Below are 18,448 nucleotides of genomic sequence, written 5' to 3' on the forward strand. Positions count from 1 at the left end.
TCAATATGCCTTTCATGTAAATAAATGCAAATGAATCTTTTAAAAAGCAAAACGAACTAAAATTAATATTCCATGTTACAGTAGTCAAAAAGAACTGGAGTCATTACCAGAGATCATTTATTTAGCATCAAATATGGAGTTATACAGAAATATGGTAATTAAAACATGAATTGATGTTGATCATGAGTTCATACACACACATACACACACAATGAAATAAATACTAATTATTTATTTGTATAATTTTAAAAGTAAATAATGATGAGGATGAACATAGAATTTTATTCAGGGTTATACTTCCCATGGTATCTCAGAATAAAAATTGAATATTAATCTCTATGTTAATTCTTGTAACTCAGTACTAGCTAACAGATTGCAGCCAGACAATAACAGTTTAAAACATACTGTCCTTCCCCTTTCCTTTCTTATGAGGACCTTTCCAACAGGGAATTTCTCCTTTCACGGTCACGAGCTCTCACTCCACCCTTCATGATGCACAGCCATCCAGGTATCAGCCAAGGGGGAAATCAAGACACCCACAAATAGCCATAACCAAAGAGTTACCTGAAATAGGTATCAGATACATGCAGGTTTGTACCATACCTGATATACCTATAAATAATTCTACCAATTAGTTTCCCTAAAACTGAGGAACAGTGAGAAAGAGAGATCACCAGGTAAGACCAACAAATTTGGATATTTCAATCTAAATTACCTCATACAGAAGTTAATATGCCTGAAGTGAACTCGGTTACTCTGATTGTTGCTCTTCTCTTTATCAATAAAAGGCAAGAACTCAGTAGTACTGCACATGCTACAAATAAAAGTAATCACCTTCTTTCCGTATTAAAAATAGTATTAAACTTCCTGGTACTACTCAAAAACAAACATTAACTAGAACTGGGTTCATAAATCAGAATTGGGTCTAAATTTTGTTTCATTGCAACCCATAATTTGAAGAGGATCTCATGTTTCTTTTTGTTTACAAATGATGTGGTTTTTTTTTATAACACTTCAGATGAAATTGTCCAAATACAGAAACTCATTAGCCTGGTATAATGCTAATTTTTTTAAAATCTAAGTTGCTACACACACAATCCTGCTTTGTAGAACATCTCATATTTCAAAGATCCTAATGGAGTTTCAATTCTTACAAAAGTAGGCAGGAGAGTCTTACCTATGGTTTCCAACATTTTTTTCCCAAAGTTCTGTGCTTGTATCAATAATGGTTATAAATCCAAATGGAATCCTGGAGAAAATAAATAAATAAAATGGAATGATTATGTTTTATTAGAACAGTATAATTATCTCCTAAAATTAAATACTTTGAAAAGCACTTCATAGAGTATTATTATAATTACTGACCATTAACATATTGTTAAGAGAGTTCTCATTATAAGCAAAAAGAAAAAGTAATCACTTTATGATTTATTCAAAATTATCTTATATTTTCTCATAATACTGGCATAGTAAGGTAAAAGGCATAAATTCTGTTTTAAATAAGATGGTAAAAGTTTCCAAAATATTTCCTTAGGAGCTTTTCAACATACATAACCATAATCTTGGATTAACTTATAGATCTTTAATTATAGAATAACGAGTTTATTTGACTCTGCATAAGAAATTCTGTGAACAAAAATGTAAAAAGTAGAAGATGTGATCTAGCCTTCAACTGCTCAGAGTCCTAACTGGGGTAACAATATATGCATGCCAACTGGAACTGAATTGTGACCCTAAAGCAGGATGTGAACCACTGGAATATAACAGTACATCACTAATAAAAAATTCAATGACAGCACAGTGAGAATTATACTCTTCTGATGATAATGTTCTCCTCTTTCCCATTCAAAACACCCTGTGGACTCCTTCACCCTACATGGGTCTTATCTTCCTCTAACAACATTTAATTAGATTCTTGGATATATGGAAAACAGATCTGTTCTGCCAATGTCTATATCACCAAGCCATCTTCAACCTTTCCCGCCCAAGAATTCCGCACAATTGTCTCCATAGTTACCTCTCTCCTTTGACTCACAGAAAATCAACTGGTCTTTCTTCAAGTGGACAAAATGAACCTATCATCACAAATCCTCATTCTTTATCTGGAAGATAAGTCACAGGATTTCTCAGAAAAAGAACAAGTTGTCACCTGTTTCCTCTTTAAGAGAAAATAACCAAAAAGGAAGAAAGGGTGTGATAGAGATGAGCACATGCACAGAACACCAACATCCGGCCATTAGCTCTGCACAGTAACAGAGAACAGAACCCATTTAATTTAATGTACACTGTCTAAAACATTGTCTCTATTTGAAATAGTCAAATGGCTTAACTATTGGCTCATGTTTTAAAATGTGCCCTGGTGTCAAAGAAATAGACATCGGCTCTGACCTTGAATTGAAAATTAAATAGCAATGTGGCCCGGAACAAGGGGCCTCTCATTTCAACCTTAGTCTTCTAGAAAATAAGCTTACTTATTTGGTAGATTGTGATAAATGACATGAAGTATTATAATTTCTAGCTAATAGAATAATGTGTAACCATAAAATATATACTCAGAATCACATATAATCATGATTAATGTTCAGTTTGTCTAGAAAGGCAAGCAATGCGGGACTTTGCATAGTTTCAGGAGACAAAATACACAGAAAGATTTTAAAACTAAAGTGGTGGGGAACAGGTACTGTGGGATAGCAGGTTAAGCCACTGCTTGGAATGCCTGCATGCCTTATTGGTGTGTCTCATTTCAATCCCTGCTACTCTGCATGCAGGATCCAGCTTCCTCATTACACTTGCCAGCAGCAGATGATGGCCCACGTATTTGGGTTCTTGCCACCCACATGGGAGACCCAGATGGAGTTCCTAGCCCCTGGCTTTGGCCTAGCCTAACACTGGCTATTACAAGAATTTGAGGAGTGAACTAGTAGATGGAAAATCTCTTTGTTTCTCTCTCTACCACTATTTCAACAAATAAATTAATCTTTAAAAACAAATAAATAAACTGGTGGGTTTTTTCTTTGTATTACAAGGAGACTATAATACTCCTTCATGAAACAGCACAGTATTACATTCCTTGTGGAAAAAAGATTCACTCTAACAAAAAGAGTCCACCTTGTATATTCCTTCGCCCCGCACAGATCTAATCTTCCTCTGACAACACTTAATTAGACTCTTGGAAATAAGGGAAACAGATCTGCACAGCCAATGTCTATGTGAAAGCTATTAAGACCCAAGTTGGGATACCTGCTGAGTGTCTGGGTTCAATTCCCAGCTCTACGCGTGATTCCAGCTTTCTGCTGATACACACCCAGAGAGCCAACAGGTTATGGTTCAAGTATTTGGGACTCTGCCACCTGTGTGAGAGACACGGACTGTGTTCCTGTCTCCTGGCTTTTGGCCTGACCCAGCCTCAGTTGTTATGGGCATTTGAGGAGTGAACCTGTGATGGAAGATCTCTTTCTGTCTCTCTCTCAAATAAATTAATTTTTGAAAACACCAGTAAAGGTATCCCGGCATGAGAAAGTCCAAGGTATATTTGATTAAAAAGCCCAGGAAGAAGTCTGAAAGCAATGAAAAGTATGTATAATAGAGTCTGATGACCTGAATATACATTTAATTATTTATTAAATATATGCTTTTGTTAATCAGTTATCTTTTTAGAATCTCTGCATTACAGATGAATGATATTTATAAAGTCTTGAAAGAATATATACATGAGTACTTGGTATGTACAATAAACTTCAGCTCTATCTACTTTCTCCCATGAAAAATTAACTCAGAAAGATGGGCATTTTTCATGGCATGGGGGAGACAGCCTGTGGATTCCGAGGCTTCTTGACTTATCAGGAGTTCGCAGAGAAAAGTACAGAGCAGGCAGTTCTCAATTGAGAAAAACTATTATCCAAAAGTTTACCTACAACTCTATTATGTAGGAATAGAATTAATTTTTTTTTTTTACCCCTGAGAAACTCTTTTCATAACAGCTTAAAAATAAAAGAAAGTAAAGAAAGTCATTCAGCTGCAAGTCACTGACAGTGGTTCCCAGAGGAGAACTCTACTTCTCTGGATTTCAGTGACGGCAAAATAGTCTCACATTATCTCTGCTGTGCTTTGACGTCCCTGAAATAAACACATAGCTTGTTTTAAGGTTTCCAGAGGACTTCATCATTAAGCAACCATAACAGAGGGACAAGAAATGTTTTTCTTAAATTTTATTCCTTTCTATGACTTATACCCCTATCCCAAAACTCCAGTTCTAAATATAAGCAAACTCATGTGTGATCACAGAATTTTTGAGATGGAGAAAGAAAGCGAATTCACACCCTTCAGATCACAGACATGAATTCTCCTTTTCACCCTGTCACCATCCCACCATCCTCCTTCCCTTTTTACCCATCTCAACACTAAATGGAAGTATAAAGATACCTGAGTGATAACAGTAGGTCATAGCCAATAAGTAGAACTTAAAAATAAGACTCAACAACACATCAAAAGAATGCCAAGTTCCATGAGTTCTTTTTTTTTTTTTTTTCTGGCCAATTCACACAGTGACAATGACACACCAGGATCAGTAAGGAGAAGAGATAGCTGTGGATAGGATAACAAGGAGATTGACACTAATTCAGAGACAAGTAAGAGTAGAAGTCCGGCACCTTCCACATGCTGGGTGGGCCCTACTGGAAGAATAGTTTCCAATTAAACCCTTGAAGTTTCACACAATCCACTCAGGTTCCAATTTAAAAACACCTGAGACGCAGAAAGGTTATGTAACTTGCCTAAGGTCATACCTTGAATAAGTGATGGAGACAGGACTTGAACACAGGCATTCAGAGTCCACAGTTTAGCCTCTACAATAGGAGGAAGATTCATTTTACCTCCCTCCTTCACTTTCCCAAGTTCAAAATTATCACCTAGATCTTGCCCTACACAAACTGAAACCTAACGAAGAAATAGATATTCAAAGTGAAAGAAGTGTGCTGACTGGTGGGGACAGTCAACATATCTATGTCCAAAATTATATATTTAGAAACTACTAGTATGTTTGTCAAAGAAAGATAATAATCATCATTGTTCATATGTTTAAACAAATCACATTAAAATTCCAAGATTTCAAGAAATATTCTTAAAAATGTACTCCTTATATTAATAAAAATGGTACATTTTAAAGCATGGCTGTAGGGCAGGTATTTAAACCTTCTGGTTAAGTATTACCTACAACTCTATTATGTAGGAATAGAATTAATTTTTTTTTACCCCTGAGAAACTCTTTTCATAACAGCTTAAAAATAAAAGAAAGTCAAGAAAGTCAATTCAGCTGCAAGTCACTGACAGATGAGAACTCTACTCCTCTGGATTTCAGTGATGGCAAAATAGTATATGGCAAAATAAGTATATAAGTATATAGTAAGTAAGTATATAGTAGTAAGTATATATAAGTATATAAGTATATAGGTCAGAGTATTTGGGTTCTATGCCCAGCTCTGGTTCTGACTCCAGCTTCCTACTAATACTCAAGTGACTGGAATCCTTTCATCCACGTAGGAGACCTGGATTGCCCAGACCCAGCCACTGTAGGCATTTGGGGTGTGAACCAGAGATGGCTGCTTAACTTGCTCTCTCTTTCACTCTCTCTCCCTGCTTCTCAAATAAATGACATTTCAAAAATACATGTTCAAATAATATAGAAAGTCCTAGTTCTCTTCTAGATACTGTTCATTCTGCTTGTTGCCAAATCACTAATTGATCATAACTGAACCTTAAGTCTATTTCAATAGTCAAGGCACTCACAACCACAAGATATATCAAAAATGGCCCAATTAATTCAGTATCAACTAGGTATATATTCACCATGAGAGTGGGTGCCCTAACCATCTTGATCCCCATAGTATCCACCAGTGCCTGGCATTTTATTCTCTCCATTTTCCAGATAAGAGAACCCAGAACAAAGTAGATTTTATTCAAAGATTTTATTCAAGGTCCAAATACTGAGTAAATAGAATTTTGACTGTAACCCAAATCTGTTTGCTTTCAAAGCCCATACTTTATCACAACACCTCATATTTTCCATATTGTTTTGCAAAAATCATATGGGAGAAATATATTGTCAAATTTAAAAAGTCCAAGGAAATGAAGACGCAAGAAAATGCATTTTCTACTACTATTTGTATAAAAGAAAAGGAGGGTGGCCAGATGTTGTGGCACAGCAGTGTGAGCTGCCGCTCAGGACACACTCACCCTTTATGGGTGCCTGGTTCCAGTCCTGGGCTACACTGGTCCTGATCCAGTTTCCTGCCAATTCACCTGGGAAACAGTACATGATGGCTCAAGTATTTGGGCCCCTGCCACCCATGTGGGAAACCTGGTTGGAGTTCTAGGCTCCTGGCTTTGGCCTGGCCCAGTCCTGGCTGTTGTGGGCATTCAGAGAGTGAACCAGTAGTTGGAAGATATATCTCTCTTTCTTGCTCTCTTGTGCTCTCTCTCTCTCCACAAAATCTTTCTCTCTTGCATGTACAGCAACCACAATGCTATAGTAGGCCATGAGGTCTTCACTCATCCAACCCCATGACAGCATCCTGCCTTTGAACCTCTAGAAATGTCAGCCACATAAATCTGTTTTTATGAAGTCATCTAGGCTTAGGTAACAACAGAAAATAGGCTAGTATACCCAGTCAAATTTGAATTTCAGATAAATGAATAATTTTAGTGTATTTTCCATGAAATACTCAGGACATACTTATACTAAAAACTAATTTGTTCCTTATCTGAAATTCAAATTTAACTAGGCATCTGTTATTTTATCTGGCAACCCCACTATGTATGTATTACCTTAAAAAAAAAAACCCTAAATTTAAAAAAAAATCATTTTTAACAAAGCCTTCAGCCTTAAACCATAAATTTAAGTAAGAGTTGGCAAATCCTTAATAAATGAATAAAGATTTTCACATATGACCATAGAATCCCCAACAAGTGGTTGATAACAATAGTTCCAAGCAGAAACTAAGTAACTGACTAATCGATTTTCTTTTCCAGAAGTTATGCTGGTAGTGTATAGGCACAGCTTTGACGGAGGACAGAAGCAGTGTTTGAAATATCACACCAATCTTTCTGCCCAATGCACAGTACATGGCAACTAACAAACGAAAATGTGTCATAGGCTAAAAATAACTCTTTTGAAGCGAAACTGCCCCAAATGCATACAATTTTCTAGTGATCCTAAACAATTTTGTCTGAAAAAGAAACAACATTAAAAGAGCTTGTTGCAATGCTTTGTTGCTTGTCAAAGTTGCTCAGCATCTGTTATTGCATTTAAATTTAGCATGTGTCCCATTCCTGGCTGCCTCAGCACCACCTGAAGTTAGCACAAAAAGGCAAGATTGCAGTCATTGGCAGGTAGCTTGTCATGAATTCAACTGGCCAAAACAGCAATATTTGCACTTACTATGTAATTGCTACTTTTGGGCAACATTATTGAACTTTTGTTCCAAAAAAGTATAAAGGTTATGATATCCACCAACATCATGCAGCCATCAAACCAGCAAACCGCTCCCTCTGCCTTTTCTCAGCACCTGTTTTTAACTCCTCCCCTCAATTTTGTAGGCTTTAATCAAAAAAATATATCATGGACACAAATCTTATTTTCAAGCTGACATTTACAAATTTTTTAAAATCCTTCAATAAAAATTGAATTTGTTAATTCTGTTATGCTCTCCAAAATCTAGTATCTAGGAACCTCCACATCACAATGTACTTCAACTACTAATTGCTATTCTCATCCTTCCTTTCTAAAACCATAAAATCAATTATTTGTCCAATATGATAATGCTAAGAAGGCCATAGGGCTACAAAAGAACTCAAAGTCTGTTATTTACTGAGCCAACAAAAACACACAAGGTGCCTACATGACTGGCATGTTTCTGGGTGGCAGAATTAAAGAAATGAGAAACAGTCTGGGAATTTACATGCAAATGTATGGAAGAAAAAGAAGCAGACAATTAAAACACAAAAATGTAAAAATAAGACACCAAACCCAAACTGAGGAGCCATGGAAACCTAGGGGGAGCCAGACCAGCTGCAGAGTCCTAAAGAATGGGTAGGAGTTAGTCAATGCAGAGGCTGTGAACAAAGAGCTCTCCACCTAAAAGCCAGAGAACAGGACCTTATGAGAACGGCAAGCAGTTTCTCAAGCCAGATTGTAAGAAAAAAGGAAATGTAGGTGCGGCTAGAGATGGTAAAAATCAAACTGCTGATGTGCCTGCACATCACTGTTAAGGAGGTTAGATTTAATTTGAAGCTAAATTAAATAACATAGTCCAACTGTGTTTTAGGAAGATCTCTCTAATAACAGTAAGGAAATATGAAAAAAACAAACAAGAGAAACTGAAAATAAAGAGATCGGGTTAGAATTATTTTCAAAAATAGAAATAAGAGGGAAAATAAATTGAGAGCCAGATTCAAGACCCGGTAATGTGGAGGTAAAGAAGACAGCGACAGCTTTACAGGGCCAGTGCTTAGGCACAGTGTTTTGTTTTGCCTTTTTTTTTTTTTTTTTTTTTTTGACAGGCAGAGTGGACAGTGAGAGAGAGAGAAAGGTCTTCCTTTGCCATTGGTTCACCCTCCAATGGCCGCCGTGGCTGGCGCACTGTGGCCGGCGCACCGCACTGATCCGAAGCCAGGAGCCAGGTGCTTCTCCTGGTCTCCCACGTGGGTGCAGGGCCCAAGAACTTGGGCCATCCTCCACTGCTCTCCCGGGCCACAGCAGAGAGCTGGCCTGGAAGAGGGGCAACCGGGACAGAATCCGGCGCCCTGACTGGGACTAGAACCTGGAGTGCCAGCGCCGCAGGTGGAGGATTAGCCTATTGAGCCGCAGCACCGGCCAGGCACAGTGGTTTAAGCCATTATCTGCAGTGCCGGCATCCCACATGGGCATAGGCTGGAGTCCCAGCTGCTCCACTTCCAAACCAGCTCCCTGCTAATGTGCCTGGAAAAGCAGCAGAGATGGTTCAAGTGCTTGGGCCCCTGCCCCCACGTGGGACACCTGGATGAAGCTCCTGGCTCCTGGCTTCTGCCTGGCCCAGCCCTGGCCACTTTGGCCATTTGGGAAACGAACCACTAGATGGAAGATCTCTCTCTCTCTCAGTCTCCTCCCTCTCTATAATTCTGACTTTCAAATAAATAGATAAATCTTTTTTCAAAAGAAGAAGAAAGAAGAAAAAAGGAAGAAGAGGAAGAAGGGTTTAAAAGCAGGCAGGCATTAAGCACAGTGGTTAAGCTACTGCTCAGGGTACTCATACCCCATATCAGCATTCCTGGGATTAAGTCCTGGCTCTGCTCCCAATTCCAACTTTCTGGAACATGCACCCTGGATGGTAGCAAGTGAAGGCTCAAGTACCTGCGTCCCTACTACCCATTACAGGGACCTAAACTGAGCTCCTGGCTCCTGGCTCTGGCCTAGATGTTGTAGGCATTTGGGTTGTGAACCAGTAGACGGTAGACGGCAGATAGCTTGTTATTCTCTCTCTCTCTCCTTCTTTCTCTCCTTCTCTCTCTCTCCCTCTTCCCTCTCTCTCTGCTTTTCAAATAAATAATTTTAAGGTCATAAACTTGTGTTTATAAAGTAAATTTAAAGTAGTTACCATAAAAATTAAAAAGATAAAAAAGAAAGGAAGGAGGAGGGAGGCACAGGGGGAGGGTGGAAAGTTGGCCTTATGTGCTTAAAATTGTATTTATGAAATAAATGAAATTTTTGTACTTTTTATATAAATAAATAAATAAGTACCGGTACTGATCAAGGGTTTGAGTAGCTGAGTTATAGTAACTTACAATGCCACGCTGGACTGAACGGTGTTCCCCCATAAATTCTTATGTTGAATCCCTCACTCTCAGTGTGACTGATTTTGGATCAGTACTTTTAGGAAGCAACTGAGGTTAAATGAGGTTGACAACTGTGGGGTCCTAACGTGACAGAATCAGTGGCCTTATATAAAGAAGAGGACTATATTATCACCATCCCCAATCAACAAGCATCAAGAAAGGCCATGTGAAGGTGGCCAACTACAAGCCAAGAAGAGAGCCCTCACCGGAAGACAAATCCTGCCACACTTTGATCTTGTATTTCCCAGTCTCAGGAACTGTGAGAGAACAGATTTCTCTGGCTTGCACTGCCCAGTCTGATACTTGTTATAACAGCGTGAGCTGATCAATACAGATTTCAATCACCGCACTGCCCCTGCTCCAAGAAACAAGCTATGCTATGCTCCACTCCTTCAATCATAACAAAAAGAATTAGGATTGGGCTCCTTACCCAAGGGAAGCCAATCTACATGCTGACCTGAATGGCAGAATTAGGCTAGATTTTCTCTCTTGGGAACTCAAGAAATATTGGAAGAATAAGCCCATTTGTGGTGGGATTAGAGATGAGAAGATGGAATGAGATTCAGTAAGTGGTAAACAAGCTAAGAAAAGAGACATGCAGAGCCAGTGCTGTGGCATAGCAGGTAAAGCCGCTGCCTGTGGTGCTAGAATCCTATATGGGTTCTGGTTCCAGACCCAGCCACTCCACTTCTGATGCAGCGCTCTGCTATGGCTTGGGAAAGCAGTAGAAAATGGCCCAAGTCCTTGGGCCCCTGCACTTACATGGGAGATCTCTGTAACTCTCCCTTTCAAATAAATAAATAAATCTTTTAAAAAAAGAAAAGAGACGTGCTAGTATGAGTTATGAGAGAGCAAAACAAGTCAGCCAACAGAGACATAAAAACACAGCTAACATTCAAAGAGAGCCAGGAATCCCTGGGAGATTCTACACAACCAAGAGATGGAAACACTGTAATTAGTCCCTACAGGTGCACAATCAATGACATCCATTCTTACTGCGAACCTCTATTTTGCCAGTGGTGTTTTGTATGAGGCTCTGTTCCATCTAACCTGCCTATTACAGCCTGCTTTGGTATCACACCATAATATCCCATCCCAAAGGAACCAATCCCCTCAAGTATCCACATTCATTAGGAAATACACTTCCTCCTCTGACTGCTTCATCTGGACACTCCACTTCCAATAAAAAGTTGAGGGAGCTTCCAAACACAGACAATGTTAGAGGACCACTGAGACGATTAAGAATCCTACAGAGAACACAGTTACAACAAGCCACGGGAAGCCGCTGCTAACGTTAGATTTCTTAATTCAAATAAAACTAAAGAAAATATTATGAAAACATAATGTCTTGTAAGGAATCATTTTCAGTTTTACCACTGAAAATAAGTCTGCATTCTGATGTTCTGGCAGAGACGTGACTCAGAGTCTTACCAAGTTGTTTTAGATAAGAGTCTTGGGAGCAAATGCCTGTGGCCTTGGATAGGCCAGCTCCAAGTCTGAGAGCCACAGGGCAGGAAATGATAAATGATTGCTCCTGTTCTACTTTTGAACAGGCACAAGAGGTGAACCAAAAATTCCACCTTAGGGAATGAGAAGTGAACCCCATACATATAAAATCTGCTTCAATCAAAAGAAGTGTATTTATCTTTCTTATGTATTCAACTGACAATCCAAGATGAAGAACAGTTAGCCACATGGTATACCTAATACTACAAAACAGAGAAGTAGCATATAAATCCACACTGATGTAAACACACATGAATTGACCTAGAACTCACATTCTAAATAAGTTTCAAGGAAAACAGAAAAATTCCTTTTCCTAGGAATTTCATAATGCAGGAGAGGGGGACCTTCCTAAATGGGAAAACACACAGAATATGGAAATTAAAATATTTTATTACTTATAGCTGTTCTTATACAACAGACATGTTCATTAAGCTTACTTTGGTTTTAAAAGTTACTTCAATGTTAGTTTTGAAAGTGACTTTTGTTTTTAAGGTGGCTGGCCTCAATCCTTTCAAACATATTTATGTTTTTTCCCTAATTGTAGGTTCCCTAAAAACACAGACATTAGTGTTATAAAGACATTTGACCAGATTCATTTCCATTTCCAGAATAATAAATTTACACTATATTTTGTGATGCTGTTAATTTTTGTTATTTATTGCTTGTATTCAGCAGTGAATTCAGTTTTGTTGTTGAAAGGAGCCTCAAAAGCTCACAGTTCACACAGTGAAAGTCACTGAGGCTTCCTTCCATAACCAATCAGAAGTACATCTCAGGCTGCTGCGATTTCTCTACATCTGCAGGGCTAGACTTCCCTTCTTTTAAAATATATTGGATCAATCAATTCTGTTTAAACTCTCTATATACCAGGATATTATACTTATTTCCTTCCCTCTCTAGGCTCACCATAATCTAATCTGTTCTACAAAACAGAACCACACGAATTCCAATACATTCTTTCTAGGCCCCCTTTTAGCATAATTTTTATCCATAATAATATCTCCTGGTATAAAAGTCCTTTAAAAAGTTTAAGAAAAAGGTATATAGTGAAAAAACTATGCATAGATTTTAAAACTCTTGTGCAGCAAAATAAACAACTTTGAACTCTTATTTTTCCATGAGCTTTTCAGAGTTTTCCTCTTACATCCCTAAAGGAAAAGGACCTTGTCCACAAATTGTTAATTTCACGAAACATAGTGACTCAGAAAAAATGTAGGTGATTCTGAGAATGAAGATTTGGCCTCTTTTGTGCTCTCATCTCCATGCTAAACTCAAAGGAATTCAAGCTGTGGGGCAGTGTTCTGTTTGCTGCTTCATTTCCAGTATTAAGGTCCAGGATGCAACATGCCAGACATATTTCTTGTACAGAAACCAGCAGGGGGATTTCTCCAAAGGCTTCTCCTCCAGGTGAACAACATGTCAACTACAGACTCCAAAAACAGCCCGCTGCCCACAACACCCTCACTCCAGCCACATTATTTTCTTAGGGAAACCTAAAACCTCAGAAGGATTAACTTGGAGCCACAGAATTCTCAGGTGCAATCCTGACACGGGCAACTAATCCCCTAGAGAAATTACTTTGGGCTGCTGCCGCCTGCCCTTTTGCCTGCCTGGAATGAGGCGATTCTCCAGTGAGATGGGGCAGATTGTGCCTCAGTGCTTAAAAACAGCTTGGATACTCAAAACGTCCCCATGGGACCCAGCAACGTGGCAGGCGGCTGGTCTGTGCTGGGACTTAGCGCTTGAAGAAGGAGGTGACAGAAGATGTCTGTCACGCTCAGCCGCCCACTCAGGGACAAGATTTTCACTAAGCTCTCCACGACAACGCATGAATGCAACAATTGGTGGCATTGTCAGTTGTGAATGAGCCACTCCTCAGGGCACACTCAACTGGGGAACTGGGAGGTGGACGGGCAGACCAGAATATTACAACCAGGCTGCTGCAACTTACCTCCCATTCAACTTCCTACAGTTTACACTCTTCTCCCCAAGTCACTTTCTAGGACTCTCCCGCTAAGTCTTGAAATTACTCGACTTCCACCATGTCCCCATTAGTGTTCCGAACTGCCTCTCCCATTCTGGAATGATTTCTATACAAATTAGGAACAGTGTTGTCTGTTATATTGCCTACATAGTTATCACTGAGCTATGAGAACTACACATAATTAGATATTTTTTATCCATCCCCATCTATCAGGGCCTTCTAAATTCAATTTGTGCCTTTCAAAATTTCCCTTTGCTGAATTTGGGTAAGACTGAAGAGCAGAGTTTATAAACCTTATCCAGGAAAAGCCAGGCTCAAATTTCTAATGAGAAATACTCTGGAATGAAAACAGAAAATGGGTAACATTATCTATAGCTGTTTTCCCTCCCTGTACTGTACTTGTGCTGACCACTGGTTTATAACTCTTCTTGGTGTAGCTCCAGATCTGTACAGAGAAGCACTATGAATTGTTCTCACATTCTCGGAGCCCATTCTTTGTAATACTTTTCGGGGAGCATTCAGAACCTTTATATTTGGCAGAAAAAAATGAATTTTTTGGTTAGAATTATCAATGTTTTATTACATAAAGATGTAAGAAAATTGTGAGCTGCTTCCAAACACATATCTTGCTGATATCAGATATTACAGATTTAGAAGTACAGGATCAAAGATATTACAGCCTTTTTCAACACCACCTAACTCATCCCTTTCTTTAAGCAATTCCATTTCTATTGTCATTATTACAAGAGCAACTGAAAATTATATACAATAAAACATCAACAATTGTTTGGATGCTTTCCTATTTTTTCATTCAAGAAATATTTATTGGTAAGATGCTATGGGAGGGCCGGCACCACGGCTCAACAGGCTAATCCTCTGCCTAGCGGCGCCGGCACACCGGGTTCTAGTCCCGGTCGGGGCGCCGGATTCTGTCCCGGTTGCCCCTCTTCCAGGCCAGCCCTCTGCTGTGGCCCAGGAAGGCAGTGGAGGATGGCCCAGGTGCTTGGGCCCTGCACCCCATGGGAGACCAGGAGAAGCACCTGGCTCCTGCCTTCAGATCAGCGCGGTGCGCCGGCTGCAGCGCGCCGGCCGCGGCGGCCATTGGAGAGTGAACCAACGGCAAAGGAAGACCTTTCTCTCTGTCTCTCTCTCTCACTGTCCTCTCTGTCAAAAAAAAAAAAAATGCTATGGGAGATACAAAGATGACTCAGACATAGATCCTGCCCATAAGGAACTTACAGTCTAGTAGGGAGATAGAACACACGTGGGATACATGGTCAGAATTTTTGTTTCCATAAGATGAATCTAGTATTGTATATAAAGTAGTCTGGACTAAGAAGAGATTAAGTGAAGCTGAAAGTCTACAGAAACTGCCTAAGTGAGAAGGAGGGATGGGAAGTCTTGAGGTAGAAGGGACAGGACTCAGCTGGGAGACTGGATACAGGAGTTACAAAAAGGAAGCAGCTGACTTGGACTTGTAGCATGGGTGATGTTATGAACTCTAAGAGCAATGAGAGACAAGTTTGCAGAAAGAAAAATTCCACAGAAAATTTTTCTGCAAAGTGCCTGGGACATGCCAGGCACAATCAATAAGAAATGTGTTTGGATGCTTTCAGCTATAAGTAACCTCTTTCAACTACAAGAGAATTTTGAGCTCAAGAGGGAAAAGATAAAATTAAGAAAGAAGATGACTTAAACATCTTAATCAGCTTGGGTATCTACTGTAACTAGATTCCCTATGGAACAAACTGTTTAACTTTCTGTATAATTTTGCTGATTAAAAAAATGCAACTTTATTCCTCAGGCAGTAATCCACCATCAAATTCTCCCTTCCAGAGGCAGAACTTCCCAAATATATATTCATCACTGGAATGTCTAAAAGGCAGGCTTGGTTGTAATCCAAAAATACCAGCAACAATCTGTTATTTGGGGCTTCTAAAAAACGCTATTCACTAGCAACCAATGATAAAATTGCATCTACCACAATAACAAGTCTTCCAGAGAATAAAATAGTTTACACAAGTGAATTTTTAGGCAACAAAACTAACATCATTTTTATTGTTTAAAATGGAACCTCATCCCTGCTCTCTTAAGCAGAACATATGTGCCTTACATGTATGCATTTCCTTTAATTCTACCAGGAGGTTCATTTCAGACACCCATGTTCAGATAAGAAAACTAAGGCTCAGAGGGACAGTGCTTTTCTCTACATTCATGAGCTTGTAAGAACTTTCAAACCCAACCTAAATTTGATTGGCACTCAAATTAAATCTTTTTTGCACCAAACAGCAATGTGCTCTAATAATAAAAATGCAGGAAAGAAAACAATTATTCAGCATCAGATTAAGTAGCCACAGGAAGCTGTACTTTCAGATTTTCCAGGCTACTTTATAAAGTTCTATTGAAAAAGCAACATTATTTTCAAAGTTTGAGATCCTGGGTAACACTCAACCTCTCCAAGCTACTCTTTTCTCTTTATAAAATGGATATTAATAACACATGCAAAATGCCTCAAAGTAATAAGCATACAAAAGCTACTGATATCATCATTTTATATTTTATCAATACCCTCACACAAGTACATTTTTTTTTTTTGCCATTTCCAGCTGCTGTAAAATCAAGCAGGCCTGTTTAATTAGTAACTCCTAAGCATAAATCAAAATTGGTCACTGTGGGGCTGGAGCTGCAATTACAATATGCCTTACATGTTAATAGCATTTCCTTCCCCATTGCTGAAAACTGCATGTGTATTTTGTACATTGAGGTTCCCAAAGTTATCCTCCAGAGTACTTCAAAGAAGAAATAGACAGTAATTGCAAACTCTAGAATTCGCCTTAGCCCAAGGACTGACCCCCCACAAAGGTTCTGCGTTATCCACCAGAGAAGATAGATGGAGAAGGAACAGGTTTGATGGATGGCAAGACACAGATAAACCAACAGGGGAGGAAAAGAAGAAGAAACAATGAGGTGTAGAAGCTGAAAGAGAAGAGACAGAAAGATGGAGTGGCTGTGAGATCACTTAGAAAGCCCTCTGAAAATTCCTTCACATTCCCCAGGCCAACAGGAGGTAGAGAGAGTGTTGCTGACGAAGGTTACAGACACACAGGAAGAACTGAATCATTTCCTCTACCAAGCGGAATCAAAGGCAGAATTTCAACTCTATTTTATTTCACTCATCAAGCAGCCTAACACAGTAATAGCAATTAAAGCAGCATCACTTGCTTGTAACTCAGTTGTCAGAATTCTGTAAATGAAGTATCTGAAAATGTTTAGGATTTGAAAGGTACTAAAAAAGCATTAAATATTATTATTAATAATAGTATGAGTCTTCAAAAATTCATATAAAATGTGTATTTTGAGAAATTTTGAATGGATTTCAGAATTTTTTGCACCAAAATGCTTATTTTTCTTTTTTTTTTTAAAGATTTATTTTACTTGAAGGTCACAGTAAAACAGAGAGAGGTGAGGCAGAGAGAGAGAGAGGTCTTCCATCCGCTGGTCTACTCTCCAATTGGCCTCAACGGCTGGAGCTGCGCCTATTCGAAGCCAGGAGCCAGTAGCTTCTTCTGGGTCTCCCACGCGGGTGCAGGGGCCCAAAGACTTGGGCCATCTTCCACTGCTTTACCAGGCCATAATAGAGAGCTGGATCAGAAGTGGAGCAGCCGGGTCTAGAACCTGCACCCATATGGGATGCCGGCACCACAGGCGGTAGCTTTACCTGCTATGCCCCAGCGCTGGCCCCCAAAATACTTACCTTTCAATTTTAATTCTCCACAAACCTTTTCAAGTACCTTCATGTTAGCATCAGAATCACTGACAATGTAAGAAAATCAGTAGCAAACAATAAAGTTACAGATATTGATCTATATAGATATCTGTACGTATAACCCCAAGAAATACTACATCTTTTCAGCAGGAACAAACTGAGAAGTTCCACTTTCTTAGGCGGGACATAACATCCTTACACAAGATCTTTCTACTCATATTCAGAGAAATATTTTCAGATCTTATTTCATATCTACAATTTTATCAATATTACTTTGGAGCACCTCCACAAATTAAGTCTTTATTCATCTGTCAGTGAAGATATAGCAAAGATGGAGAGGTACTTAACCCCTGAGCTCTTAAGCTAGTGGAAGACACTAAGTAATCACACTGCAATGTGATGTGCTAAGTCCTGAGTACAGAGAAATCCAATAGTATCAGCAGGTACCATAAAGAATTTGGAAGAAAGATGACATGTGAATAGTCTTGAAGAATGTAGTGATTAGGAGGGTACAGCAAGGAGCTAGGAAAAGTAAAGACTTTTCTTACTAAGTGAAGGACACCTACTAAAGCAACGAAACCGTGTTGAACCCACAGAGTTTAATGACACTGGGGCAGCAGTACTTAGCTCTGCAATGACAGGAACTAGAAAAGCAGTTTTTCCATGGTTTCCTTGAGATTTGCCCTGCAGGCACAGAGGAGTATGTAGAGACTCAGGAGGGGATTGGAGAATGAGGGGATTTTTTTTTTTTTTTTTTTTGACAGGCAGAGTGGACAGTGAGAGAGAGAGACAGAGAGAAAGGTCTTCCTTTGCCATTGGTTCACCCTCCAATGGCCACCGCAGCCGGCGCGCTGTGGCCGGCGCACCGCGCTGATCCGATGACAGGAGCCAGGAGCCAGGTGCTTTTCCTGGTCTCCCATGGGGTGCAGGGCCCAAGCACCTGGGCCATCCTCCACTGCACTCCCTGGCCACAGCAGAGAGCTGGCCTGGAAGAGGGGCAACCGGGACAGAATCTGGCGCCCCGACCGGGACTAGAACCCGGTGTGCCGGCGCCGCTAGGCGGAGGATTAGCCTAGTGAGCCGCGGCGCCGGCCCAGAATGAGGGGATTTTAAGATTTATTTTCTGAAGAAACAATTCTAGCAATAGGGTAAATAACTCACCAAAGAGAGAAACGAACAAATAACACAAGAAATTAGACTGGTTAAAAAAAAAAAAAACAAAAACAGCTCAATGAATAAATAATGAGAACCTAGACGAAAGCAACAGTAAGAAAATTAGAGGAGAAGCAGACACATTCATTAGAGGGAATAAACAGGACTCAATA

General features: G+C 39.5%; 1 protein-coding gene across 34 annotated transcripts in view; it reads right to left on the reverse strand.

Moving 5' to 3' along the window:
* Nucleotides 1-18,448, reverse strand: part of MPDZ (multiple PDZ domain crumbs cell polarity complex component) — a 184,785-nt gene that overhangs the window by 152,072 nt on the left and 14,265 nt on the right. For 24 of the 34 annotated variants that reach the window (XM_070052001.1, XM_070051995.1, XM_070052071.1 and 21 more), the window contains exons 2-3: nt 2,018-2,102; nt 1,178-1,249 (exon numbers count right to left, since the gene is read on the reverse strand). In XM_070052001.1, coding sequence (XP_069908102.1) covers nt 1,178-1,193 — 16 coding nt within the window. In that variant the 5' untranslated portion in view covers nt 1,194-1,249; nt 2,018-2,102. The remainder of the gene's footprint in view (nt 1-1,177; nt 1,250-2,017; nt 2,103-18,448) is intronic. The other 10 variants (XM_070052077.1, XM_070052031.1, XM_070051990.1 and 7 more) reach the window with 1 other exon arrangement.

This window comes from Oryctolagus cuniculus, chromosome 1, assembly GCF_964237555.1.
Source record: "Oryctolagus cuniculus chromosome 1, mOryCun1.1, whole genome shotgun sequence".
NCBI lineage: Eukaryota > Metazoa > Chordata > Mammalia > Lagomorpha > Leporidae > Oryctolagus > Oryctolagus cuniculus.